Genomic DNA, 23,221 nt, shown 5'->3' on the forward strand with positions numbered 1-23,221 from the left:
TTTCGTTGATAATATTTCTTAAGAATTTAACAGAACTTAATTTTTTTTTACTGCGTCAAGATTTTGTCATTAACAAGGAATTAAAAAAAGCCTAAGGATTAAAGTGAGACTGTCATCATACAGAATCTGTTATCTTTTTCTTTTCTTTTACTTGATATCGAAATGACCAATATAAGATTCGCTGTAGCATCTCCCTTACCGTAGTTAACCGCTTTAATGATTACCGATCAGTAATTAAAAGAAAACCTCCAAAGCTCAAACGACTAATAAACGTTTCCGACAATCGATACTGGAGATAAGAAAACAATCCTATGTAGCAATAGGCTTCGAAACGGATTGTGCCGAAATGCGTGTGTTGTAATAAAGAAAAAAAAATAAATATAGAAAAGAGGGATTCTTGAGCGAGAATGTATAGGTCGGCTCAAAGGATAAGAACGGAGGCAGAGGGCGATTCTCATGTCCCGAGATTCTTTTTCTGTCCGTTACCATCGACGCACGAGTCGGAAGAGACTCTATTGGAATTGTCAGACCATTCGGATAAGCATCCGGATGCTAGTCAGCGTATGGAACAAAATCGCGAAAAAGAATGAAAGAAATTGAAAGCAGACGGACTAAATAAAAGAAGGAGAAGAGCCAAGTGAGAAAGAAACGCTCCGTTTTTTTTTTTGTTTTACTTTCTCTACGAAATTTAGTTTTACCCTCAGATTACATATACATTCCTCCAAAACGCATTGTAAGAAAAAGATTGTGACTCACCGGTCGATGCGCAGCAGCGGAGTTAATCAGCTTTGATGATAATCCTGTAACAAACAAATATAAAATTAAATTGTAGAGAGCACAAATGATAATGTAAAACTGTTAAATTAATATTATATTTTACAAATAAGATTGGTGCTCACCTCAACGTTGCTCCGCTGAAGCATGAAGCCTCTCCAAGGCCTCCTCCTCCTCTCAGTGGGGATGTCGAGCCGAGTCATCCTTCCACGTGGACACTCACAACCGGGTGAATTTAATCGCGCGACCTTGTCCGCCACTCGCGAAAAAAAATCGACGACGACACTTTCACTGCTCTTCTCAATCCTTTCCTGAAACAAAAAGCAAGTTTTGATTAGTCGGGTAATTAAAAATTAAGTTTTTTTTTTATTAAAACGACAAGACTATTAGTGTTTTGCGTAAAGAAAAAGCGATGCTTACCTTAGGGTTGCTCCGACGGTGTACGATGCCTCTCCAAGGCCTGCTCCTCCTCTCAGAACCTCGAGCCGGATCCTCCTTCGGGATACAAGAAACTCGCGACACACCCGGATAAATCTAAATCGCCCGATACTATGCGGTACTCGCGGACCAAACCGACGAACCGGCTGCGGCTCGTTTATTAAATTTTTATAATTACTGTCTCTCGAAAAACGAACGACCGAAAGAATGTCTGTGGATTATCGCGGCGATGTTTTACGAGTAAAATTAAGAAGCGCGAGGAACGATTATTTATTGTGTAAGTTTACGCTTTCCATATTCGTGGCGTTGTTTACTTCCACTGGGTCTTCGCACGAGTCGTCCTCGATGTTTTGATTCTTCGGTCGATCCTCATCGGCTGAATAAACAACGGGAACCTCGGCCGCGACGAAAAAGACGGGCGAAGTGCAAATTTCACGCACTGATATTGGAGGTTACCGGAACCTGCCGAAGAAAGTTTTTAATGAGTGTCGCGATCGGAAATGCCCGACGCAATTCCCGCGTAATTCACGTCGGACGCTGTGCTGCACCCGCTCATAACCTTGACGTTCCGAAACACTTTTCCGAGACACGAAACGGGGCAAAAAACGACGAGTGTAATAGCTCAGGCGTGCAAAATATGATTGTTCGTTCCCGAGTCGACGACATCGACACTTATTCGTATGCGAGACTATGCTATCTGCGGTCGAAAATACGCGAAATTGCGGAGCGATTAGCGACACGTCCTTGTACTCGAAGCTCCACAATAAGACTGAGTTAGAGACTTCGGTCCTTAGAAAGATTTCGATGCACTACCACTTTCAATGCGCAACAGATTCTAATTATCAGATATGTCGCGGCGTTCGTTGATCGAATCCTATTATTCTCGACCGAGCTCCAACCGAAAACGAATGACGATTACACTCTCGGCAGTATGAACAGTTCTGCAGCCGCGGAACTTTTGCATATACTGTTAGCAGTAATGACGATTAATTTCCGATCGGTTTACTCGGATCTCGATCGAACAGGCCCGAAATTAATTGATCGCGAGTCACGTACAGCGATCGCCCGAGACACGTGAATGACGATGGAACTTACTACAGAAGAATAAACACTTTTCATAAGTGTTCCCCGCGTTCGAGAGCATCCCTCAAAGAATATATTCACGGCGGGATACGTCTCCGTACCATCAAATATGTGTAGCACTTCCGACAGAGCAGAGAGTTTCTTTACCACGTGCTGCGTGCGACGGTTGAGTGGAAGAATGGGGGAGACTATGGTAGGTTTGTATTTTTCAACTGAACTGGTTGCAATAATATGGAAGGGGGGAAGGTCTTATATCTTCTTGGTTAGATTAGACAGCAATCAAACTTCTTGTTCTTGTTCTTCATTATCATTTATTAGTTTAATGAGTTTAATCGAAACTTGATTGAGCCGGTCGAGGTGCGTTTTGAGGTTATGATACTAAGGTGTTTATGTAATGTTAATTGAATAAAGAGTGTAATGTCACATTCTGAAATTTGGAAATATGGTGTACCATTTATGATTTTCGTTCTCGGAGGATCGTATGCCCTTCGAGAATTCACGGAAATACGGTAATTATTTCTTAAAAAATATTCTTAAGTCTATTAATCAATGCTTATCTCATTTAACCAAATCTTATCAAATATATTTTCAGTTATAAGTATAAACGTACGCAGGATCTCAAATTACGTGAGGAATTACAAAAAGAAGGAATGGAAATGAAACAACCAGGAGAAATCACTTTAGAGAAAGAGTATGAAAAGTTGAAAGAGGTATATAGATTAACATGTATTAAGACACTAAAAAAAGATTACATATTTGCTAAAAAAGCTATTTTATATTTTATTAATCTATTGATATATTATAAAATAATTATCTTTGTCATATCTACTCTTGTTCTTACATTTTCAGATGGATCTTGATAACTGGGAGAACATTCGGATATCAAGACCGTGGGAAGAATCAGAAAATACAAAAGCTTAAATGTTAATAAAATGTCTTTATAATATATATGTTTATTAAAGAATTAATTATAATTAGAAACAATGAAGATTTTTAGAAGGTAGGATGATGATAGGACAGAGGTTAATATAGTCATATTTTCTATATACAAACATAGTTGATCTTTAGAACAATTAATTTAATTATATGAAAGTCAGTTACTAATGAAGGTTTTAGAATAAAAAATTACTTTTTAAAAATTATAGATTTTTTTTTAGATAAGTTTTTAATCTTTAAAATATTAAAATAATTTAATAGAATACCAATATGATGTTAATATATATTTGATGAATTAGAAAGTTAACCTAAGAAAAATTATATTTTTTCAAAGTAATTCTTAATCATAAAATGTTATATTAAAACATTTTTTAGAAAGAAGTTAATTCATATATTGATTATTCTGACATAAACATTGGTTAGGGCTTCCAGCTCTATTACACGATCGACAAACGCAGTTGTGCTGTGCTGTGTAGACGAGCAGAGCTTACATCGCCACGTGAAGAAAATTTAATGAAAGTTCAACTTAAAAGATTAATATGTCTCGACAGTGTATTTTTAAATTATGGTCCGCGGTAAAAAATAACCGTACATCGGAAACCCTGCTAAATCGAATACATTTGGGAAACAATAATTATTTATATAATATTGAACAGTGTTGGAACTGTCGTAGAGGTTATACGCAGCGTTCTGCGTCACTGACACCCAATTTCTATCCATCGTATATATTGTTAGACAAATACTTTTACAATCACTTTCCAACGCTTTCGACTACGACAAAAAAATACGATGAATATAGCAAACGTGGCAGGAAACGTTATAAACGTCTTGGAATGCTCTTAGGCAGTCTTGGGCTTATAGTAGCTTTCTGTGATGCTTCTCATTTCAAAGGTATATATTATGATTTTGGGCATAAAAAAATATATATGTAAAATCTCAAATCTTTATTTTAATATTCTTTGCAGAGAAAAGATTTTTTCGTGCTGTCCAGTATGCCAATATTGCAGAATTAAAAAGGGTAAATTTTAGAATATGTCAAGTGAATTTCTAGATTCATATATATTTATCTTTTACTTTTTTTTATAATATATATTTTATATCTCAAGAATCAAATTAATTAAAACAAAGTCAAACCTGAAATGTCAGGTGATAACATGTTATATGTTTCAGTCGTTAGCTGAAGGTGTAGATGTAAATACCAGGCATCCATTGGGTTGGACAGCACTACATACTGCTGCTATAAATGAAAGAGAAGAAGTTATAAAAATTCTATTGGATAATGGTGCTGATGTAAATGCAGGAGATAACTTTGTTAATGTATATAGAACTGCTATGGAAAAGGGCTTACATTCGTTAGATGGTACTGATTTTGTTTAATATATAATTGGTATATTAATATTGAGAAACAATGGAAAAAGTACAATCTTTTATAAATATTAAAGTTAATATAAAAATATGGTGCATTTGATGGAAAATATGCTCATAACATTAAAATACTTGTTTTGAATCTTGCAGTTCTCACGAAAAGAGAAGAGGAATTTTCCGATCGACTGAATAATCGAGCTACTTTTCAAGGTTTTACAGCATTACATTATGCTGTGTTAACTGATTCAAAAAGTTGTGTAAAGACATTGTTAGATAGAGGAGCAAATCCAACTATAGAAAATGAAGCAGGACATCGAGCAGTTGAATATGCTAAAGAAGGAGAAATTAAAGAAATGCTTATAAAACATGCCATTAAATATGATGAAATTGTAAAGGAAAAAGTATGTAGTAAAGTTACTTTACACGAATTTAACATGTGTAATCAAATTTGTATATTATATATAAACGCGTGTAATGTGCTTAGGAAGCGGAAGAACGTCGTAGATTTCCATTGGAACAACGCTTGAAGCAGCATATTGTAGGACAGGAGGGACCAATTTCTATTGTTGCTTCTAGTAAGTTATGATTTTACCACTTTTGTTTTTTTTGTAAATTATTAGTATGTTATTATAATACTATGTGTATATTATTACTGTAATATTACATGTATATAATTATTATATTTTTTAAAAATATAATTAGCCATTAGAAGAAAAGAAAATGGATGGATAGATGAAGAGCATCCACTGGTATTTCTCTTTTTGGGTTCGTCAGGAATTGGTAAAACAGAATTAGCTAAGCAATTAGCTGCTTATATTCACAGAGATAAACCAGATAGTTTTATTCGATTGGATATGTCGGAATATCAAGGAAAACATGAAGTTGCAAAATTAATTGGAGCACCACCAGGGTAAAACTTTTAATTATTATTAATTTAATTTTAGTTTAGTCCTCTTTTATTTACTTTAAGAATGTAACGTGTGTATTATATAGTAATTATGTTGATTCTAATAATGGTCATAAATCGTTAAATTTATTATTTAGTTATGTAGGACATGATGATGGTGGACAACTGACAAAACTTTTAAAAAAAAGTCCTTCTGCTGTTGTATTATTTGATGAGGTTGACAAAGCGCATCCCGATGTTTTGACTGTTTTGCTGCAGCTTTTTGATGAGGTAATTAGTGATTAAAGTTGCTTGTCAATGTACAAAATTCTTTAATAACGTGATAATTTTTACTTCAAAGGGTAGATTAACTGACGGTAAAGGAAAAACGATTGCGTGTAAAAATGCTATTTTTATAATGACATCGAATTTGGGAAGCGAAGAAATTGCGGAATATGCGATGCAATTAAGAGCGGAAGCTGAGAGACTATTAAACCATAGATTAGCCAATACTGTTGACGAAGATCAAGAACCAGAGCGTATCGAGATATCTCGTAATTTTAAGGATCAAGTGGTATGTAAGATAAGTGAAATATTTCAAGTTATGTAAAAAATTATATAACATCGTCTTATAGGTACGTCCGATATTGAAAGAACATTTTCGGAGAGATGAATTTTTGGGAAGAATAAATGAAATAGTTTATTTTTTACCATTTTCTCGGGCAGAATTGATTGAATTAGTCGCCAGAGAATTGAAGGCATGGGCTGTACGTGCAAAAGAAAGACACACGATTGAATTGAAATGGGACAGAGAGGTTCTTTCGGTGTTAGCGGATGGATATGACGTTCATTACGGTGCCCGTTCTATCAAGTATGAAGTAGAGAGACGTGTTGTTAATCAATTAGCAGCAGCTCATGAACGGGGAGAACTCGGTACATCTTTTTTTTCTTCCTTTTTCTTATTGTTATTATTATTTTTTTTTAAACTTAAATGTATAATTTTCTCTAATAAAATTTTTTAACAGGGAAAGGATGCTGCGTACTGTTAAAAGCGAAATGGCATGAGAATGGAGCAAGCATAACTCTTTCTGTTCAGCAGAAGGGCTCGAAAAAGTTCGTCGACATTGAAACGGACAATTTAACGAAAAATGTTAGTTCAAAATTCTTATAAAATATAGATTTTGGCTTTAATAACTTAAAAAAAATTAATTGTTATTTGGAAAATAAATTATATGCAAGAAATTATCTGTTACGATACGAGATACACATAGTATAAATAAATAATATCACGTTATCTAATAAAACCACAACCTGTTTTACCATTTCTATTACCATTGGATAATATGTAACTCGAGCTTTCCGCTGTCGATCAAGAGTGGCGCTAATAGCGAGAGCGGCGGTTGTGTTTTGTTAGTCAAGTGCTTAGTACCATGTAGAATACATTCGTAGTTCATTACCAAAAATTGTAAAATTTAGAGCATCTTTCTCTAAAAGAAAAAAGAAAGAGCATAGATACTAAATAGTGCGCGCGAAGCACGGCTCAGTGGCATTTAGAACGCGTATCAGAGTGATCGTCGTGAAACAGTGATTTTATTTCGCTCGCTGCGAGATGAAGATTGCCTTCTCCGAGGATCGCACCGCCACGACGAGGAGAGTTTTTGAAATGACGAGTCGGGGTCCGGTCTCGCTCGATCTGGGACAGTGGCAAAGACGAAAGGGACGAAAGTGGACGATAATACCGTCATGTGAACCAGTGCGTACGGATATGATCGCGTACATCGTACACTCGACGACCGACGGGGCCACGCGCAGGTGGGGCCGTATCCCACCTGCGGAGGATCCAACATCTACCTGATGAGGATGATGCCCCGTTCTGGTGGGAGGAATTTAGGTTACTCGTACCACTAGGGAATGTGGGCCGAGTATATACCGGCTCATCGCGACTGTCCGCCAGTTCATTCCTTCTCCGTATTTTCGATTCGTCGGATCGTCACGCGACACAGGATTCTTCTCGTCATCCCTTACTCGCTGCAGGTCTTTAGGTAAGTCCACCGAGCAACGTAAGAGCCGGCTCGTTGCAGAAAGAGGAAGGATCGTCTCCGAAACCTCATTGTATCCTCGAGAACCGTTTTTGTCAGTGAGTACGATATTTTTTATTCGACATTTATAAGAGGCTTATTTCGACATTTTCGACATTGCACGAAACGAAGTTGCTTGTTCGTTGAGCGTAACTGGGAGAGGTGTGGATTTTACAAATTTTTATTTGCTGTTAACATTTTGTTTGTAATAGAAAGAAACTTTTGTATTAATTTTTGCATCTAATTTAATCGAAAATGTGAAAAACTTTTATGAATGTTTATAAATAATATTGTAAGTGGAGATATATTTTTACATTGATGACGGTAGAGACGTGAGATGCAAAATGCATCTTTTAGTGTAACATCGAGCGTTGAACTTTTCGAGATTATACCGGTTTTAAGTCCTGATTCGATCAATGCGCACGTGTGCATTCCCAGATTAAGGTTTTAAAATATTACGGATGGACAAATCTGAACTTTCCACCCAAAGTAGCCTTCATTAACGTGAGAGCTCTGAAAATTTGTCTTTGTTAGTATTTTCCCCATATTCGGACACGAGAACATGTCTAGAAAGAAATAGACGTTGCGCCAACAATTCACGAGCTTTTATTATTTCAAAGTTATTTTAACTCTGTCGTTCGATTCATAAGTTACACATATAAAATGATTTAATTAACCTGTGAATTTATTTGAACTTAATTTTGAAAGTCATGCTGCTGTAAAATATAATTAAATCAACGCAGTCTTTTATTAAATTAATTTAATTTTTTTTTTAATATTTTCTAAATTGTATATCAATGTCTTCGTAACAAATATTTCGAGCAAGACTTTACGTGTTGTAACATTTTAATATACGATGTTTTATAAGTTTTTAATTAAAAGTTTCGAGAAGTGCAGCGAAAATTTTTAATTCAAAGTTCTATGATGAACCTAATAATTTGCGATTAATAGTTAGGCTGTGAAAACACCTCCGATGAATCTTATAATTATAGCAATAATAGTAGAAAGGTGGACAGCATTATTATTTTTATGCCGACAGATGACGGTTTAGTGAAGAAAGTACATAATTAGAAACGATATTCATATAAAAAGTGGAGATTAGACAATTTCTGTTTAATTCAATCTTGCTTCCAATTATTCTTCGGTTTAATTCGGTAACATGTTTTTAATGGCAGTTTTAAATACAATATTAAAATGTAATTTTTGTCCTATATCGGTTCTTTTTTTTCTTTTTTTCTTTCTTTTTTTTTTCTCTTTTTTAACTCTTCTCGATTACTCGCGAAACTTTCTTCATCTCCTGCCATTTTATTTTCAATTTATTCTTATCCGTGGATAAACGAGATTAAACAAATAATAACTCGGGATAGGAGATAAACATCCTTACGTTATCCTACATCTCGCATGACGTTTTGCTGCACGACTCGCCAACGAGATAAGTAAAGGGTCGCTCGTGAAAGTTTATAGGTGTAAGGTGCCGCATCTTGGAGGACGTGGCTAACGGATCGGTACGATTTCGCATCCGATAGCATGATAATTTTCACGATGCTCACTACCTCACAAAAAAATCTGTAAACTTAATGTAAGATTAGCTGTCGAGAATCTATTAAAACCTATCAATCAAATAACATTACATATACCCGGAGTCTGTAAACGTGTTGCATAAATTTTTACAGTTGGTTATTTCACAAAATCCTCATTATTTCCTTTGCAAAAATTTTTTTAATACTTTCTTTGAAGGCTCGTCGAATTTACGAACGGTACAAAAGTAATAGCGCCGTTAATCCTGAATATCTGTTGTTTGAGATATAGAATAGATGAGAAAGACCAAGTTTCAAGAAATTCCAGATAATTAATTTTAATGATCAATAAACTGTTAATAACAGACTTCATCGTAAAATTAACGGGATCCTCTGACATGTTGTAACTGCAGTGATTACTCTGTGAAATTATTTTCACCATCTATAAGTTTCAAATTAATTTCTCAGCCATTAACTGATCTTACTTTATGAGCTAATAGGAGCAATGAAAATCCTTGAATTAATAAAACGTTATTTAGCCCGAAACCTGAAAAATTGATGTCAGAATATTTCGGTCGTTTAATGCTTCTTAAATAAGTTGAAGAAAAAACCTAATAAGTTACATCTGCCCAGGAGATTGGACGTTCTTAATGATTGTTTCGAAACACGTTTTTTTTTTCGTATCGAGAAAGTTTATCGACATTTTATCCTTTTTAAGTTACAGTATGTTCAAGTATAGTTACATAAAACGATCGCACGAATTACATTCGTATTTCTGAAACGTCTTTACATTATTAATGTCTTTCGTTATACACGTACATGAAACACTAAAACGCATTATTTACGCAAGATAAGTTCTTTTCGACTAATCCTCTAACGATCCCCGTCACCTTTGAATTCTCCTTTCACTTAGATTATCCGCGTGTTATTTTGTACACTTTTATAAATAATATAGATTTAGAAAAGAATTTCTTTAGTTTCAACACGTGATCGGCGAAATAGAAATATTCGCAAAGAAAAGAATTTTATAAATATTTTTTCTCTATTTGTTTCTGAAAAAAGTAGTTTTGTTGCCATAAATAATATTACTTAAATAAAAAAAAACATATTTAAAACAATTTTTTTAATTAAAGTAATATTTTGCTTAATAATATAAAATATAGTTTAGTAAAATAAATTTTTTTAAATGAGAATAGCAAAAGGTACATTTGATTTTATTGAGTGTACAGTCTTTTTCTCTACGTATAGAAAGCATTCCTTACACCGCCGAGTTCCACCGATCAATAGAGATGAAGGCTATGTGCTTTTCCTCGTGAAAATGCTACATTTCCTCGTGAGATAAACTTTGCGCTTTTAAGATAATTGCGACAATCTTGCACAAAGCGATGCGTGGAAAGCATACACGATTGTACACTCGGCACTATCGCAGGGTTTCAACACTTTATGTGGGTAATGAGTTAACGTTCATATATACGTCAACGGGAGTTTGTTACACGAGACGAAACAAAAGAAAAGAGATTAATATCGTTATTGTGAGCCTGCCGGTAATTAACACGAGAGTGAAATCTCACCGTCAAAAGAATAACAGTACGTTTCTTTGAATAGCGTATTTTTTGACTTTATACAATGACATCATTTTAGCGACTTCAAAAAACGTGACGTATTTATTTTCTTTCAATATCTTACTTTAATAAATATTATTTAAATGCCACACAAAGGGATAGACTTTATATTTAATAAAGTTCATTAAAAACAAATATATACTTTGAAATAATCAAAAGAAAAAAAAAAAGTTTTTTTTTTTGAAGAAATAGATGCGATTATTTGATGGTTCAAATAATATATATATTACTCTCACAAATAAATGTTTTTCTTACGTATTGTTTTATGCATAAAAAATAATAAGATAATGTTTTATATAATATCATATTGTTTAGTTACGTTATCGACTTGAAAACAATTTAAGAGCATAAGTCCAAGTATGCACGAGAGTGTAAATATAGAAAGTCAAGAGTTTTGATACCAATACGCATAGTGTTCTACATATGGTACGTGTTAAAGAACGGTACTTTGTTACTCACTACCGTACAATATCTATATCCGAATAAAAATATGTCTTTTATATACGCAGACATATATAGTATATATAGTGTATGTAAATACATAATATGCACATAATTACTTGACACAAAAATACAGTACATTGTAAAGCTAACGGTGAGACGGGAAGCCGTTCAACGAGAGTTAAAAATGCGCGAAATCAATAATTGTGTCAAATACAAGCGTAGTATTTGACTAATGGATGTAATATTTCACGACACCTGCCATTACGTGAAGGCCAAGCGGAGACGATTTAGCTTCGAGACGACGGCATAATTAAAGGCCGAAACTCGTGATTGCCATCTACGTCTTTGAGATGCCTGAACGCGAGTGACGAGCGCATTTTCTGACCGAACGTCCGAGTGAGTGCCGCTAACTCTACCTCGACGACGATAGTCATTAACGAAGTGGAACAAAATCGTGATTATTACTCCAAATAGACTTGGCCGCAGTCAAATAGCAGCTTGCCGGCCGATATTCGACAAAAGCGGACGATCGGCGAACGCGACACGTCCGGCGAAGAGCTCTTTCCATCCTCGCGAACTCGATTTGTTCCCGTCCCGTTTTTCTTTTTCTTTTTTTTTTTTACCGCGATCGCGATTCTCCAGAATCCAGACGTGGCCCCGCAATGTCATACGGGCTACGTCGACGGGCACGGTGGCGTTGCCGTTAACAAAAGTCCACGACGGACGGACTGCACGGGGACTCCTGGAAGAGAGTTGGCTGGACGTAAAGCCGGCCAGTTAACGGTCACGACGAGCGATGTTGTTGCGCGCTCTCACACACGTTCTTATACGTGTATACGCTCTCGCCCCTCGGTCATGTCGTTATCCATCCTATACCTACAGTTCTCATTCTCATGCTCATTCTCATTCTCATTCTCGTTCCTGTTCGCGTGAATGGCCGCGACGCGCGAATACCGGGAAAGCTCGACGCCAGGTCAGACGGCTGCTCGGACTCGGTCGACAGTCTCGATTCCATCCGCGACCGTCTGCGATCACTTGCCGAAGAGAAGATGATTGCGACTGATAATGAAATCGCGCGATAATTTCGGCAAATTAATATACTTCAATCAATTATAATTTGAGTCTATTCGGTCCGCGCTATTTATTCAAGCTGAAAATAATAATTTGCGTAGAAAATATTATACCAAGATTCAGTTGGAATAATACAACTCTTTTGAAAAATACGTTTCTACTTATTTTAATAGAAATTATATATTCCTTGATTTACAAAAAAAAAGTGGAAGATTTTGGGGTTTTTCTTTTTTTTTTTTTTTCTCCGCGAGGGATTCTGTGTCACAGTCTGCAAATCTGTCCGGAACACAAACGTTTCTCCATAATTGAACGATCATGATGATTATTTTAATGACTACCGCGCAAGTAGCATATATCGGGTAAATTATTACGTCGTGGCTTGTTACAACGTAACTGATACGCGTGAAGCAAATTGCTGTACCGCTGCGATTACTGTGCGCGCGCTTAAATTATAGGTACCGCCTGTTAAAATATCGATAACTGTATGAGAATGTTAGGGTAAACGTCGAGAGCATCTGCTTTCAACTTGCGAACGTTATTAATCTTCGTCACTCGATGAAGATGCGTCGTGCCTACGTAATTTATCGCAAATCACAAATGTTAGGCAAACATATCGGACATGCATTGTTCCCCAAACAGTTACTTCAGCATATAGAAAATAGGTGTAAATTTTTTCTTTACAAAAAAAAAAGAAAAAAAAACGTTAAATCGATCAGTTATTAGTGTACATGATAGATTATTAGATCAAAAATTTAGATTAAAAAGATTATGTTCCTAACGATTATATATAATTATAGTATAATTGTAATACAACAATAATACAATTATATGAGACCATCTTCGGGCGATACACGTGTCTTTTCAATCACTACCGAACGAGCATAACCACGAAGATACTTAATGAGTCGATTCTAGAGCAACTTTCCTTTCGATTAATGTACCGTATCGACTGGCCGATCAGAACAAAGCTGCAACTTTTGCCTCTTGAATGTTATTTATTAAAAAGTCTTTCGTACTTTCAATATACTTTCATCTCCGATGTCTCTTAATCCAATTTCTTTAAAATAAAAGTAAATATAATTCTGCGGTTAAAATATTTATATCTTTTAATTGCGCTTTTATTACTATGACGTACGTACAACGTTACATGTAAATGTCATAGCTCCTTATAATATATTTATAATAAACTTCGGGATCTCCAAGTTGAAATTTAACGTTGTATATGGTACCATGTAAAATATCCTTAAAAAAAAAAAATAATTAGATAGAAGTATCATCATAAATTCGGAATTCTCTAATTTAATTAACTATTCAACGTCGTTCATTTGCATCCACTAGAAAAAAAAATTTCCATTGATTTAGAAGAGATTTATTAACAAGATTTATAAATTTAGACAGGTGTATGTATGCCTGTGTATGTGTGCATGTGTACGGACGTGAAACCTTGTGAACATATATGTCAAGACTTAATCTTCTGATTTCCTATTGCTAATTAAATACAGCATTAATATAGATGCTTTAATTCTTTGCTTTAATGATACTATTTTATGTAGAAAATATCCGGACGTTAACCCAGTCTTCTATTTAAGGGTTAATGTTATTTTCAAAGTGCATTATTCAATAATAATGCTGTGACATACTGCGGGAATCCAAAAGAGGTTTCGCGTGATGTATCCTCGACTGTGATGCTCCATCCGCCACTTCGTGATGCGAGTGTCACGAATGGTTTAGAAAGTAGCAGTCCCCCTTGCCGAGACTGGCTAATCGTGATACGAGGAAAGTCAGTTGCCCGATAAAAATTAGATAATAAAAAAAAGAAAAAGAAAAAAAAAACGCGTTGCAAAATTACATCAAGTTTCACTGATTATGGACGGTTTAGATTCGTTTCTGAAGTATCATCGCTCCACCATCCGTTCAAAGTTGCCGATTTCGAACGATGCAAACTGTAATTTTAATCATATTTTTCCTGTTTCTACCTCTGAACGTCTATGTACATTTGGCAAATCTACACCGAACAGAACAGCGAATAGCAAATTGATATTGAGTAATTTTCAACATTCGCGCTTAATCTAATTCCGTCCTACCCGGTTATTATACATAAAGATAATGATGATTTAATTGTCTTTACGTAACACCATCCTCGGCCTTTAAAGAAACAACGAAATGCCCTGCTTTAATATAATGACGTGCCACAATAAATTAACGGCTACCTCAGAGTTGCATTAATTAGTCGCTATTGCTTTATGTTGTTTATATAATACCGCATCATTGTAACATCAGGGTTTCCGCGTTTTGACGTAATGAGGGGTAATATAATATACGTGAGAAAAGTCTCGATTAGAAGCTGCTTACGGCGCGATTTAGGCCTGAAAGACAAGAAAGCTGTGAAGCTTTTTATTTGAGATCGCGTTACGTACTAATGTAACTTTTAGGATAAAGCCTAAACTCGATCGAGAATTATTTTTGCAGAGCTTAAGCCACGTTGTAATTAATTGTCAAGCGAATCGACCGACGCGTAAAGAATGCAGCAATCCGCATAGTCACAAAGGTCACTGGACTCTGACCATGATGCTGACTGATCCTTATAAGTCTTCGTCGTTTCTTTTAGCCGTGTAAGTTACTTTACGCGAACGCATTTAAATCAAATTTTGTGAAAGAGAACATTTTATGAAAATTATTCGATTAAAAAAAATATTACGTCGAAGCTACATTAAGCAATGCTCATTTTAAATGAAAAAGCTATCGCTTTCGAAGATAGATGATGCGTTTCAAACGGGAAAATAGCGTAGGCGATTGTAGCGAGGACACTTTAATTAGGTACCCGCGCGCAGAAAAGCTCTTTCGCAAAGCATTTTGCGCAATCGGCTTGAATAACAATCAAATCTATAGCGTTTGCGTCGGGAACGCATTCTCCCTTTTGTGTCATTCATTGGAAAATTATCATGTCTTGTGTGCGCGTCGCCTCGGTCAAGTATCGAGATGGTCGAGAACGAGAGCTGCACTGATGTAAGATCCAAGTGCTGAGAGCGCTCATGTGACGCAATATTTGGGTTTTGTAATAACAAAAAAAAAAAAAAAAAAAAAAAAAAGGGATTACTCGCCGAGATTGTTGATTATGTCAGTGCTACGAGAAAATTGAATTGACATGGAGAGAAGAGATTAAATAACGTTTTATTAAAATATCATTAATGCCTTCCTGGTGGATTACCGGTGTCGTGACATAAGGGAACATTGACGAGCATTTAATCGTTTTATCCCTAAGTGTGTGCGTGCGCGTGTACCCGCGGGTTTATAAAAGTATACAAGAGATAAATGCAATCAATTAACTTGTTAAAGAAGCGTAGTGTGAAAAGATAATATTAACACGAACGGATACCTCATATTTTTTTAATTGCATTACACATTTAGCACGCATATTTTTCATCGGTAATAAAATGTTAATGAACATTTTCAATTATGGCTAATTATGCGGGACAATTATTTATAAATATCGAAACGTCAATTTTTAATTGCCTCCGTTTTTGTCGCGTGGTATAGCCTAGATTATTTGAAAAATATATAATAATAATAATTAATGATAATAATTATCAAGGATGAAATTTTCGCCGAGTATTAATTTAAGTCTGTATGAAAAGATAGAGAAAGATTTTTTTTTCTTTAAGAGTATATCTCATATACTAAGATAAAAAATAGCTTATTGTCTGCGTAATGTATTAGCAGACGTAAAAGAAGGAGCCAACGAGTCTTTCACGTACAATAATAACTCATGAATATGAATGCTATTGAATTATACATTTACCAAGTTTAAATCACCATGCATTATGCTTGTGTACTTAGGGATGTAAGTTTGTCAAATTAGACAATAAATAATAAATTATTCAGTGTTTAACTTTTGCTAATATCTCTCACGTAATTTTTTTTATATTTTTTTTTTTTGTATGAGCAATATTTACTTTCTATTGTGCGAAAATTCATCTCCTAGAAACTCTCTCTGAAGGTTCTTCTCATTGTCAGCTGAACTGGCTACGCTAGTTTAGTTGAAATTAACAGAAGTTAAGATTCTTTTATCATAAGTAAAATTAGTGCAACTACCATTTAAAAATTAAAAAAAGAAAAAAAATTTAATTTTATTTAGACATCAAATCATTTAAATGAGTTTACTTTAATATTGAAATTATAGTTATTATGAAACTTTAATTTTATTTGAACGTGTTTCACGTGAAAGCATGGTTTTTTGAACGATTCCTTGAAAGCACATTTATCTATATGTTCGTGAATTTAGGTTAAACAAATTAAAAAATCGCAAGAAAAGGCAGCTCTCGTTTTTCTTCGATAACTTTAAAACCGCGCAAAATGTTGTTGTACGAATCGAAGATTGGCAACCCGAACGATGATTAAGGAAACTATGGAATGGTTTTTACTTGCTCGCTCTATGAATGCGAGTTTTACTAACGGCTCTGCCGTGTCGTTTGCTCTTCTAGAAAGTGGTTCGCTTCACATTTGCCTTGGTGATGAATAACAGGATTAGTAAAACCAACACGAAGCGTCGACATTTACATGTTGTACATGATCAATCCGGAAATCACAATTTAATCCATCGGTTTTATCCTAAAATTTTATCGAGTTAGAACACGAATTAATTGTATAATAACTTAATTAGAAAAATTAATGCATATTTTGACTTCTATGCAGTATTAAAATTTTATTTGTGGTTTAATTATAAATTTAATTTTTTTTTTAATACTTCGTGCAATAATCACACATTTGATTTGGTCAAGATATTGAAAGAATAAAAATTATATTTTTTTAAATTACATGAAAGACTCGCATAGATCACGTGAAAATTTTTAATAATTAGGACTTATTGAAAATTTAACATGCGAACATTATTAAAGTCTTGTAACCCCGTAACCTCGAACTGTTGAACATGCTCATTGCCGTTGGCAAATGTTCAACGTTCCCGTTTCAAAGAATTGTCGACTTTCTTAAGGATTCCATAATATTAGCCCGACACGTATCTTGGTATTTCTGCTGAATGCCCTGAATTGTACGTAATCAGTATCTGCATAAAAGCATGCATGTTAGAACTGACGTTGTCAAGACTTTCCAATAAGCTGAAATGTCTAATTATGTCTTTGGCGTATTTTCCAACAGGCGAAACTAAATGTCGTCACGAGCGTGATGCTATTTTTTTTTTTTTTTTTTTTTTTTTTATGATTGGAGACAAGTAAAACTTCGTCAAGTTGAAGAAGTTTAATATTCGTATAATTACGCTTCTCAGAGTATATAAAAAGTAGTACGAAGTCTTGTTATTATTATCCAAGCGTAGGAGTTCTTTTGTTCTTCTAATTTTAAAACACTAAACGTTTTCCTCTTTCTAGCGACAGGTTCCTTGAAAGAGCTTTTTATCGTAAGATTGAAATTAATAAATACGATGTATTTCGATTTATATCGCATATGCATATTAATCAGAATTGTTGCGTAAATAATAATAAGTTAACTAATAAACATAATAATATAATTGTCTTATTACAATATATTAGTTATTTTAATTTTTTTTTAATCTGTAAGTTTATTTAAAAAAAAAAACTCTAGTGCACTGTCATGATATGTCTAAAGATAAATGAACGCAGAGATTTTTAACGTTTCGTATACTTTTTCAGAACGTGCTTTCACGATAATAATCGTGATGCTTCTCGTTGCATTGAGCGTATGCACAATCGCACCCCAGGTGTATTGCGAATAACGTGCCTTGCACGAAATTGCTGCAACGCATTGATTAATGATCCGCACTTGTCTGAAGATTACAAAGAATTCAAAGCGCTAAAATAAAAAAAAAAAAAAAAATTTATGTATATAGAACAATGTAGTGATTTTATTTAAGTAAAATAATCTTTCCGATTAGATCGTGTGAACGGTTTCTTTCCGCACTCGAAATAAAGCCTTAAGCGACTGTTTATGTTAATTTCGCTAACAAATCCTCCAAAAGATTCGAATGCTGACACATCTTGCATAATTCGTTTATAGACGTACGTTCTCTTCTTTTGTTCAAGGTCCGGGAGTATGAGGGCCATCTATTTACTCCTCCTCGGCGTTATCGCCGTGAGTGCTCAACGTCGTTTAGCTCTGCCTGACCCGCGAAGTTGCGCGAACCGTAAGTATTTCCAGGGACATTTTGTAATCACTCTAACTCTAACGCGGCTGGCGAGGTTTCCTATGTGGAAAATCGAATGAAAACCATAGACCGAAGGACGGAGAAAGGAAGGAAAAGAGATTGTAGGGTACTCTTCATTCATCAGAAAACATTTGTGATGTCGCAAAGCCCGCGTTAAACTGGTTCGCCTTAGTCATCAAATTGCGTGTAGGATTCGCTCCATTTATAATCTTTCGCGATATGAATTGAAACCGCTTGACAGCTTTGTTGAACGAGTTTTAACTTCTTTGAGACACTTGCACGAACGGTGCACAATGTGCTCATTTCTTTTCACCGTAACTGATAAAAGGGTGTTTGACATTATTTAAATAATTAAAAATAAAATAGAGAATAAATTGTACCGGTCGAAATCATGTCTATTATACGCCGGTGAAAACGAGTACAACACGGGTTTTTTTTTCTAGGCGTTCGTCACTCAACGTACAGGGATGGCAGAGGTGTCGTACACTCGTATTTCTTCAGCTGGGAACACCAGCCGACCAGGAATCTTGAGGTGGATTGGTTGGACGCTCGCAACATTTGCCGCCGTCATTGCATGGACGCCGTGTCTCTGGAGACCCCGCAGGAGAACGAATTCATCAAGCAGCGACTAGCGAGAGGTAAACGACGACGGGCTCGAGATTTACCGATCGTTTGCCAATCCGCACTTTGACTCCTGAGAATCCGCGATCATACGTAACTCTCCGTAAATAAAAATTTTTTCATCCGAGAGAGGTAGACTCGCGCCTGAGTCGCTAATTTGGATAGGATCGTCAAGAATTGATAAATGGTGGGTTTATAATCGTCGGTTATCACGCTTTATGTACGAGGTAGTCAGTCGCCATCACGTTGAGCTTTAATGATAAATACTTCCCGATGACTTCTCACGTTATCTCGAGAATGTTATTTAAAAGTGACTGGCTTACATTCAGCCAGGTGCAATTAAAAATCCACGGTTCTTTACGGCTTTTACAAAAATAATTCACAGAACTCTTGTAATATAATTTTATTCACTGACAAGGTTTTTGCCATTTGATTATAATTACGTTTGCTCATATTGTTTTTAATAAGAGAGAAAAAAAGTGATTTTTATATAAAATTTTTTTTCTCTTCGATAATGTCGAGTGAAAAATTAAATTTAACTCGACAACGTTCCATTGAATGTCTTTTTAATTGAGAAAAATAAATAATGCGCGATTATTCTCGGCTATCAACAAGTTAATCTCTGTCGTAAAAAGATGACTGTTCTTTCATTACTTTGATGTATATTCTTTTACGTTCGCGAAGATGAGTTTTAAAAACAATCGGATAGTTGATGAGTCGTAAAGATTAGGGAATAATTAATCGATCGTGCCGGACTCGATTGAAGACAGAGGTATTTCGTAACATGAAGTGGGTCAATGTCGTATATTAATAAAAAAGTTAACATTATTGTCACGATTTACGCTTTATGAAGATACAAACCACGCTATAGTTACGTCATTTATTAACGATTCAACCCATCATTCGTAAAAACCGATGGCTATCGGGAAATTAACGACATGAAAAGTCAATTAGTTTGTTAATACTGGCACATAATTTTTCTCAAAAAAAAAAAAAAAAAACAGTTTTAAGCGGATTTCAAGGATTGCCGCGTTCTCGTCGCGGCCGAACTCGTTAGCCGCAATCTCGATGTTCCTTCAAAGACTCGCGTCGAGAAATTCCGGGTGTGAGAAACGAGTGACGTTGAATCTCATTAACGCTACTAATTTCGCGACTTGTGTCAGCGAGACGAGAACTTTTCGCGCCGCGATTCCTAGACAATTCTAGCGAATCTAACGAAGTGGAATCCTCCGAAGCGCGTGAGAAGTAAAAGCGGATCCTCTCAGGTCAATTTGAGGCCCAACTTGATTGCACAACATTGTCGCGCGATTAGGCGCGTCCGCAAATTTGGTGGCGCAACAGCAGTGCCTATGGCAACCTGGGCTCGTCATTCCCCATCGTCGTTTATTCGCGATTCCATCCGATCCTGCCGGCGAGGCATTGCAATTTAGATTCGCGGATGACTGCGATGCTCGCGCGTACCCCTATACTCCGGCGAAGCGGGTCACTTTCACTTGACCGTTGATGCCCTGCTCAGAAAAAGGAACTGACGTGAAAGAGACTTTATGTAGGTACCTGCAATTTAACGATTTGTCTTCCGAGACTGGAATCTCACGAGTACGCCGGCGATAACGAGACGCTCTACCGTCGGCTGAATCAGTTATTACGCCATTCAACTTGAAGCAGGCAACGTTGAAATATAAAATGTTTTATACAATAGTAGCCAGGAGAATTAATATAAGTTATTAATAAAGTTAATAACAGATGGTTAATAACGGGCTCTACGCAAGTCCAGAATACGGACGCAATTCGTTTAATTATCTTATGGAAAGTTGATTCCGCATGTTACAGGAAGCCGCAGATCTATTAAGATACAATAAGGAAATGTTGAGAGGCACTTTTGATTCATTTAATAGAGTGATGACGAAACGTGAGTTCGGTGCCTTCAAAGAGAGCCTTAGCGCGTACATCGTTGCATTTTTGTTTCAATTAATTATATTAATTAACGTATTATTATATATGGATTAAACATACATAAACTGATTTTTTTTTTCTTTTATTTATTTTTTCTTAGGGATAATGTCAAGTTAGACGTGACATTTTATACGAGGCTGTTCAAGCTATTATTCAGATAATAAGACATTACTTGATTAAGACATCCGGTTTTATAAAGAAAACGATAGCTATTTATCCGCGCCTCCACGATTTTCATTCAAGTTCTACCCTCGGATTTCGGATAATCGTATAGCGAAGGAATAAATTTTTCTATTGCGGTCACAGTGACGCGGACATCCTGGTAAGGATAATCAAATGCAACGCGAGCTATGATTTAGAGAAAAAGAAGTTGTCAACCTTACGATGTAATTTACATCATTAATATTTAGAAATTCAATTATTTCCTCCGCCAGTCCGTCTGCGAACCTCTTACGTCAGTTCTTAATATTCTTATTGAATCTTATCAGATGTCTGCGCTGCCGCGCGTTTTGAATTTCGGTTAATATTAATCGTACAGATAAGATTTGAATTTTCTTTCACAAATTACATCGGTGTCGTTGCCTTCGATAGGAAACGTGAGATACATTTGGACATCGGGCCGCAAGTGCAACTTCAACGGCTGCGACCGACCGGATCTTCAGCCACAGAACATCAACGGATGGTTCTGGTCCGGATCCGGCGCCAAGATCGGGTCAACAAACCAGCGTAACTCCGGAGACTGGAGCAATACCGGAGGATACGGCCAGCCACAGCCAGACAATCGTGAGGCTGCACAGGTAAAATTTATTATCGTGCAATGGGCACTTGCAGGTACTTTTGTTTTTAGAAAATGAAAATATGACGGTTTTAAACAGACACTTTTGTTATTTGCGTTAATAATGGAAGTTTCTTGCGTTGCAATTTCGCTGAACGACTAATTTCAATACGCTTTCCTTCGGCGCCGATCCCGTGAAACTCTGATTTATATACTTGAAGAGTAGAGTGAAAGTACTTGGGCAACGTCAGATTTATCGCTGCTGTTATATACGTGACCTTTATTAATTTTTATTACCGTCTCGTTCTCGTAACGCACTATCAATTAGATACAAAGTCATATTTAATCATGCATTTTCTTAAAATTATATATTAAGTTCTCGTTCCATGAATTATGATTAACAAAAAATAATTACGTATTACAGAAATACATATTTGGCAACAATTAAATAATAGAGTGATAATTTGTTAATAAACGTCGCAAATCAGTTAAGGAATTAAATTTTAATTGAATTTTACGTTTGCAGGGTAACGATGAATCCTGTTTGTCTATCTTAAACAACTTCTATAACGACGGCATCAAGTGGCACGATGTGGCCTGCCACCACGTGAAGCCTTTCGTGTGCGAGGACAGCGACGAGCTTCTCAACTTTGTCGCATCCCGAAACCCAGGAATCCGTCTCTAAAAGGATTCGATCGCAAACAGACTTGGGCGAGCGGACTACTATCGTGCATCTAGTGGGACAATTTGAACGCGACATTTCACGCGTACCGCGTACTCTCTTCTTTCTCGTCATACGTTTATTATTTATAATTTTACACTAACTATATTCTCTCTTTCTTTCTCTCCCTCCCCTCTTTCTCTCTCTCCTTCTCTCTCTTCCTGTCTCTTCTTTTTCTTTTTCTTTCTCTCTCTCTTTCTGTATCTCTGTCTCTCTTTCTCTCTCTAACGGGCCGCGATTGTAGTGCTGCAATTCACCGTAAGCGAGAAAAACCGATTGGTAGCTCGAAGTAGGCATTAAATGCATTTAGTGTTATGTACGCACAAATTTTTGGTAATTTCTTTTTGTAATCTCGTACATGAATAAATACATCTACTTGTTTGTATTCAAGATATTATCATGTTTCTTTTTTCTACTTAAGTCTTATGTTTTGTTCAAGAGACGCTGATAAATCTCCTTGCGACAATCTAAAAATATTACGTCTCTCACTTATTGTTTTCTTTAAATACAATTGCGGACATCAATTATATGAATTATATTTTTTTAGTTATTATTTTCTCAGCATCAAGTAAGTCAAACAAAAAAACGTACAGTTAGCTAAGCTGCAAGAAACAGCCTTTCCAGGCGTGATATTTTTCGATAATTTTATTTTTACTATAAAAGAATATTTGGCAAAGTTACATTTTTTTATAAAAAGCTAGAAAAAACTATGCGCCCGCTACGTTTGCGTTATTTTTTAAGAAACCTCAATCACAAACTACG

General features: G+C 35.6%; 3 protein-coding genes and 1 long non-coding RNA gene across 4 annotated transcripts in view; 3 read left to right on the top strand and 1 right to left on the bottom strand.

The window, feature by feature from the left end:
* LOC139105845 (uncharacterized) overlaps positions 1–2,552 on the bottom strand; it is a 47,373-nt gene extending 44,821 nt beyond the window's left edge. Inside the window, exons 1-3 of the long non-coding RNA XR_011546247.1 lie at positions 1,195–2,552; positions 900–1,085; positions 757–800 (exon numbers count right to left, since the gene is read on the bottom strand). This is a non-coding gene — a long non-coding RNA (uncharacterized lncRNA). The remainder of the gene's footprint in view (positions 1–756; positions 801–899; positions 1,086–1,194) is intronic.
* Positions 2,553–2,569: 17 nt separating this feature from the next.
* L(3)neo43 (cytochrome c oxidase assembly protein COX16 homolog l(3)neo43) lies at positions 2,570–3,612 on the top strand. The gene is made up of 3 exons (XM_070662151.1): positions 2,570–2,804; positions 2,888–3,005; positions 3,145–3,612. The coding sequence occupies exons 1-3, from the start codon at positions 2,713–2,715 to the stop codon at positions 3,214–3,216; spliced, it is 282 nt and encodes a 93-aa protein (XP_070518252.1). The 5' UTR covers positions 2,570–2,712; the 3' UTR covers positions 3,217–3,612.
* Positions 3,613–3,663: 51 nt separating this feature from the next.
* Positions 3,664–6,727, top strand: LOC139105841 (mitochondrial disaggregase). Its single transcript, XM_070662144.1, has 10 exons — positions 3,664–4,122; positions 4,197–4,249; positions 4,402–4,591; positions 4,747–4,997; positions 5,081–5,171; positions 5,299–5,506; positions 5,641–5,773; positions 5,844–6,056; positions 6,118–6,415; positions 6,508–6,727. The coding sequence occupies exons 1-10, from the start codon at positions 3,771–3,773 to the stop codon at positions 6,651–6,653; spliced, it is 1,935 nt and encodes a 644-aa protein (XP_070518245.1). The 5' UTR covers positions 3,664–3,770; the 3' UTR covers positions 6,654–6,727.
* A 412-nt stretch (positions 6,728–7,139) lies between these two features.
* Positions 7,140–22,849, top strand: LOC139105843 (C-type lectin 5). The gene is made up of 5 exons (XM_070662150.1): positions 7,140–7,524; positions 18,268–18,368; positions 18,833–19,027; positions 21,555–21,760; positions 22,265–22,849. Exons 1-5 carry the CDS (start codon positions 7,394–7,396, stop codon positions 22,421–22,423), a joined length of 792 nt encoding a protein of 263 aa, XP_070518251.1. The 5' UTR covers positions 7,140–7,393; the 3' UTR covers positions 22,424–22,849.
* Positions 22,850–23,221: the final 372 nt, after the last annotated feature.

This window comes from Cardiocondyla obscurior, linkage group LG09 (assembly GCF_019399895.1).
Source record: "Cardiocondyla obscurior isolate alpha-2009 linkage group LG09, Cobs3.1, whole genome shotgun sequence".
NCBI classification, from domain to species: Eukaryota; Metazoa; Arthropoda; class Insecta; order Hymenoptera; family Formicidae; genus Cardiocondyla; species Cardiocondyla obscurior.

What these genes read in the sequence shown, in the direction of transcription:
- LOC139105841 (XM_070662144.1), top strand. Translation starts at nt 3,771, where the DNA reads ATGTCTCGACAGTGTATTTTTAAATTATGGTCCGCGGTAAAAAATAAC. An exon ending in ATGAAATTGTAAAGGAAAAA is followed by an intron (nt 4,998 to 5,080) that starts GTATGTAGTAAA and finishes TAATGTGCTTAG; the next exon opens with GAAGCGGAAGAACGTCGTAG. An exon ending in AATTTCTATTGTTGCTTCTA is followed by an intron (nt 5,172 to 5,298) that starts GTAAGTTATGAT and finishes AAATATAATTAG; the next exon opens with CCATTAGAAGAAAAGAAAAT.
- LOC139105843 (XM_070662150.1), top strand. Translation starts at nt 7,394, where the DNA reads ATGTGGGCCGAGTATATACCGGCTCATCGCGACTGTCCGCCAGTTCAT. An exon ending in CCCGCGAAGTTGCGCGAACC is followed by an intron (nt 18,369 to 18,832) that starts GTAAGTATTTCC and finishes TTTTTTTTCTAG; the next exon opens with GCGTTCGTCACTCAACGTAC. An exon ending in ACAATCGTGAGGCTGCACAG is followed by an intron (nt 21,761 to 22,264) that starts GTAAAATTTATT and finishes TTACGTTTGCAG; the next exon opens with GGTAACGATGAATCCTGTTT.